Raw genomic sequence first — 5000 nt, 5'->3', positions numbered from 1 at the left:
ACAGGTTTCCTGCAGGGTTTAGTTATACTCAACATTAATAACATGTTTATAACACACAGCTCAGGCTGACGTTTGGAATTAACACAACCTGAAACGTGTAAATCCTAAACTGTGTGATTAAACACAACTTTACCAATAAATTAAAGGAGCGATAAGCAAGTTGTACGCTGGAGTAATGTGATCATCTTTACATAAAGGATGAAAGTGAAGTGTTTAAAGGAGGAAGATGAAATTATTACAGAATTATTATATGTAAAGATTATTATAGTATGGAAACTTTCAGCTTGTCCAGTGTGTGTGTGTGTGTGTGTGTGTGTGTGTGTGTGTGTGTGTGTGTGTGTGTGTGTGTGTGTGCTGCAGCAGGTTTAGTCATTATTCCTCTGTCATTAGCGTTAATAAAACGTCGTGATAAGTGTGTGTTAGTTAGTGTGTGTTAGTTAGTGTGCGTTAGTTAGTGTGTGTTAGTTTGTGTGTTAGTTAGTGTGTGTTAGTTAGTGTGTGTTAGTTAGTGTGTGTTAGTTAGTATGTGTTAGTTAGTGTGTGTTAGTTAGTGTGTGTTAGTTAGTGTGTGTTAGTTAGTGTGTGTTAGCTAGTGTGTGTTAGCTAGTGTGTGTTAGTTAGTGTGTTAGTTAGTGTGTGTTAGTTAGTGTGTGTTAGTTAGTGTGTGTTAGTGTGTGTTAGTTAGTGTGTTAGTTAGTGTGTGTTAGTTAGTGTGTTAGTTAGTGTGTGTTAGTTAGTGTGTGTTAGTTAGTGTGTGTTAGTTAGTATGTGTTAGTTAGTGTGTGTTAGCTAGTGTGTGTTAGTGTGTGTTAGTTAGTGTGTGTTAGTTAGTATGTGTTAGTTAGTGTGTGTTAGTTAGTGTGTGTTAGCTAGTGTGTGTTAGCTAGTGTGTGTTAGTTAGTGTGTGTTAGTTAGTGTGTGTTAGTTAGTGTGTGTTAGTTAGTGTGTGTTAGTTAGTATGTGTTAGTTAGTGTGTGTTAGCTAGTGTGTGTTAGTTTGTGTGTTAGTTAGTGTGTGTTAGCTAGTGTGTGTTAGTGTGTGTTAGTTTGTGTGTTAGTTAGTGTGTTAGTTAGTGTGTGTTAGTTAGTGTGTGTTAGCTAGTGTGTGTTAGTTAGTTTGTGTTAGTTAGTGTATGCTAGTTAGTGTGTGTTAGTTAGTGTGTTAGTTAGTGTGTGTTAGCTAGTGTGTGTTAGTTAGTTTGTGTTAGTTAGTGTGTGTTAGTTAGTGTGTTAGTTAGTGTGTGTTAGTTAGTGTGTTAGTTAGTGTGTGTTAGTTAGTGTGTGTTAGTTAGTGTGTTAGTTAGTGTGTGTTAGTTAGTGTGTTAGTTAGTGTGTGTTAGCTAGTGTGTGTTAGTGTGTGTTAGTTTGTGTGTTAGTTAGTGTGTTAGTTAGTGTGTGTTAGCTAGTGTGTGTTAGTTAGTTTGTGTTAGTTAGTGTATGCTAGTTAGTGTGTGTTAGTTAGTGTGTTAGTTAGTGTGTGTTAGCTAGTGTGTGTTAGTTAGTTTGTGTTAGTTAGTGTGTGTTAGTTAGTGTGTTAGTTAGTGTGTGTTAGTTAGTGTGTTAGTTAGTGTGTGTGTAGTTAATGTGTAGTAGTGTGTTAGTTATGTTGGGTGTTAGTTAGTGTGTTAGGTAGTGTGTGTTAGTTAGTGGTGGTAGTTAGTTTGTTTTAGCTAGTGTGTGTTAGTTAGTGGTGGTTCAGTTAGTGTGGTTCGTTAGTGTGTGGTTAGTTAGTGGTTAGTTAGTGTGGTATAGTGTGTCGTTAGTTAGTATTGTGTAGTTTAGGTGTGTTAGCTAGTGGTGTGTTAGTTTGTGTGTAGTAGTGTGTTAGTTAGTGTGTAGTTAGTTGGTTAGCTAGTGTGTGTTCGTTAGTGTGTAGTTCGTGTGTGTGTTAGTGTGTTAGTTAGTGTGTGTTAGTTAGTGTGTTAGTTAGTGTGTGTTAGTTAGTGTGTGTTAGTTAGTGTGTTAGTTAGTGTGTTAGTTAGTGTGTGTTAGTTAGTGTGTGCTAGTTAGTGTGTGTTAGTTAGTGTGTGTTAGTTAGTGTGTGTTAGTTAGTGTGTTAGTTAGTGTGTGTTAGTTAGTGTGTGCTAGTTAGTGTGTGTTAGTTAGTGTGTGTTAGTTAGTGTGTTAGTTAGTGTGTGTTAGTTAGTGTGTGTTAGTTAGTGTGTGTTAGTTAGTGTGTTAGTTAGTGTGTGTTAGTTAGTGTGTTAGTTAGTGTGTGTTAGTTAGTGTGTGTTAGTTAGTGTGTGTTAGTTAGTGTGTGCTAGTTAGTGTGTGTTAGTTAGTGTGTGCTAGTTAGTGTGTGTTAGTTAGTGTGTGTTAGTTAGTGTGTGTTAGTTAGTGTGTGTTAGTTAGTGTGTGTTAGTTAGCTCTGTGACGGAGAAGATTTTAGCTTCAGAGGTGAGAATCCAGACACTAGAGGGGGATAATGATAGTAGTGTAGTTTCTGTAGGGCAAAGGCAATAACCCTCCGACTCTAGCATTAGTGCCCTCACAGCGGGGCAAAAGGGTGACGACAGTATTAAGAAAACCAGTTATCTAAGGAGAGTTCTTAGTTCCTGGTCTGATCGTCTCTTCTCATGGAGCTACTTCATTAATCCTGATGTTTTACCCCTAATTAACATCTCGTCACCCGGGGGTCGCCCTGACAGGGATTGATCTTCATGGTCATCAGTGTCTCATGGGGTTGTTGTGTATGAAGCCACCCGGAGACTGTCATGTCTTCTTCTGTACCAATGTTGTGTCAGTCAGCTGTATGTTCTGGTCTTTATCAGCAGGTCTGTGCTGAACTCAGAGGTTATGATGACCCATTAGTTCCTCAGGAGCTCTCGGCTGCACTGTTATAAACTGTCGTAGAAAGGACATTATTTACATTTACACTATTTACTGTAGAGTGTCACCCAGATGGGGATGAGGTTCACTTCTGGTTCCTCTCAAGGTTCCTCTTATCATCTCAGGGAGGTTTTCCTCATCACCGTCACCTCCAGCTTGATCATTAAGGACAGGGACAGATGTATAATATTCTATATTTTAAATTAATATTTTTTAATTAATTTTAAACTTTAATTGTACATATTAATGTATTTATTTTATCCTTATATTTTCTTCTTCTTCTACTTCTTCTTCTTCTTCTTCTTCTTCTTCTTCTTCTTATTATTATTATTATATATATTATATATATAATATATAATATATAATATATTATTATTATTATATATTATTTTTCTCTCTCTTCTGTTTCTATACTTCTGTAAACCTGCTTTGAGACAATGGGAAGTGTTAAAAACTCTATACAAACAAATTGAATAGAATTAAATGAATGCACCATTAATCTCTGTGAGGTTGTAGGGGTCAGTGGCCCAGCCGTCTTCTTTCTTGGCCGGCTGCACGTCCACGTGTCCGTACACACACACTGTGGTTTTGTTCTCATCGGCACCAAACACCGCCGTCACCACTTTAGGTAATGGAATGAAGCTGCCGTCCGCCAGCTGCCCCACAGGAGAAGCACAGGTATTAGAACATAAGTAATGAACACACACACACACACACACACACACACTCATGACTGTAATGAGTTTCTGAGTCGTGACCATCTGAGTGCCAATGTCCATCACATCCACTTTCCCCTTCATACTGCGCAGCTTCTCCTCCACCACACCCATCATACGCTGTAGCTCCGCCCTCTTAGAGACATCACTGGAGTCACTCTCTATAGACACCCAGTCTCTCAGAGCCTCACATGCACCCAGAGACACACACACACACACACACACACACACAAACAAGTCATGTGACGTAATGTGAAAAGCAATGAGCATCACGCTAACATCTCTCTATCTGTTCATCTTTCTCTCTGTCTGCGCGCGGCAGACTGTTAACTGTCAGTCCGACGTCTCTGTCACACGTCTGTTAGACATCATGACATTAAAGGCTGAACATGTAAACACACCTGTAGGTTACTTCTTACCTGTACGTACTCGTCCTGATGTTTATCTACATAGTCTGTCAGATCTTTAAACCTGAAGGAGAAAACTCTTGCTCCCAACATCACCAACAGCACAACACACACACACACACACTTCATCTGCAGAGAGGACACACATTTCACACCAACAGATTAATAACACATCAATTAAACATTCAAATTAACTGATTAATCAAACTAATTATTTATTCTGATTATTTTATTCTACACACACACACACACATACTAACACACAAACACACACACAAACTCAGACACACATGTGCAGACACACACAGAGAGACACACTACACAGACACACACAGACTCATACACACACACACACACACACACTGACACAGGCACACACACACACACACACTGACACAGACACACACACTATGTGTATGTGTGTGTGTCTGTGTGTCTTTGTCTGTATGCCTATGTGTGCATGTCTGTGTCAGTGTGTGTGTATGTGCGTGTCTGTGTGTGTGTGTGTGTTTGTGTGTATGTGTATGTCTGTGTGCATGTCTGTGTGCATGTCTGTCTGTTCTACCAGCCCTGATCGTCTTCCGTGTGATAAAGATTCTGGCCCACTGAGCTGAGGCCGACCCAGCGGACCCTGAGGCACCCAGAGATCTAGCAGCTCCACTTTACGCATTACTAAAAACAGCTGAACTCCATGTGGTGTTTTACATCACTACAACATTTATCAGACTGTATATATAATCACACCCCCAGTGTCACCCAGATGAGGATGAGGTTATATAATCACACCCCCAGTGTCACCCAGATGAGGATGAGGTTATATAATCACACCCCCAGTGTCACCCAGATGAGGATGAGGTTATATAATCACACCCCCAGTGTCACCCAGATGAGGATGAGGTTATATAATCACACCCCCAGTGTCACCCAGATGAGGATGAGGTTATATAATCACACCCCAGTGTCACCCAGATGAGGATGAGGTTATATAATCACACCCCCAGTGTCACCCAGATGAGGATGAGGTTATATAATCACACCCCAGTGTCACC

General features: G+C 39.9%; 1 protein-coding gene across 3 annotated transcripts in view; it reads right to left on the bottom strand.

Moving 5' to 3' along the window:
• The window catches only part of cndp1 (carnosine dipeptidase 1), a 10920-nt gene that overhangs the window by 4181 nt on the left and 1739 nt on the right, over positions 1–5000 (bottom strand). Inside the window, exons 2-5 of one of the 3 annotated variants that reach the window (XM_047808940.1) lie at positions 3964–4080; positions 3554–3730; positions 3322–3484; positions 1–9 (exon numbers count right to left, since the gene is read on the bottom strand). The exon at positions 1–9 is cut by the window's left edge and continues 80 nt beyond it. In XM_047808940.1, coding sequence (XP_047664896.1) covers positions 1–9; positions 3322–3484; positions 3554–3730; positions 3964–4080 — 466 coding nt within the window. Of the gene's footprint in view, positions 10–3321; positions 3731–3963; positions 4081–5000 lie in introns of all 3 variants that reach the window. The other 2 variants (XM_027161333.2, XM_047808939.1) reach the window with 2 other exon arrangements.

The sequence above is a fragment of the Tachysurus fulvidraco genome, chromosome 25 (assembly GCF_022655615.1).
Source record: "Tachysurus fulvidraco isolate hzauxx_2018 chromosome 25, HZAU_PFXX_2.0, whole genome shotgun sequence".
Classification (NCBI taxonomy): Eukaryota; Metazoa; Chordata; class Actinopteri; order Siluriformes; family Bagridae; genus Tachysurus; species Tachysurus fulvidraco.
This window is presented reverse-complemented; position numbering and strand designations above follow the sequence as displayed.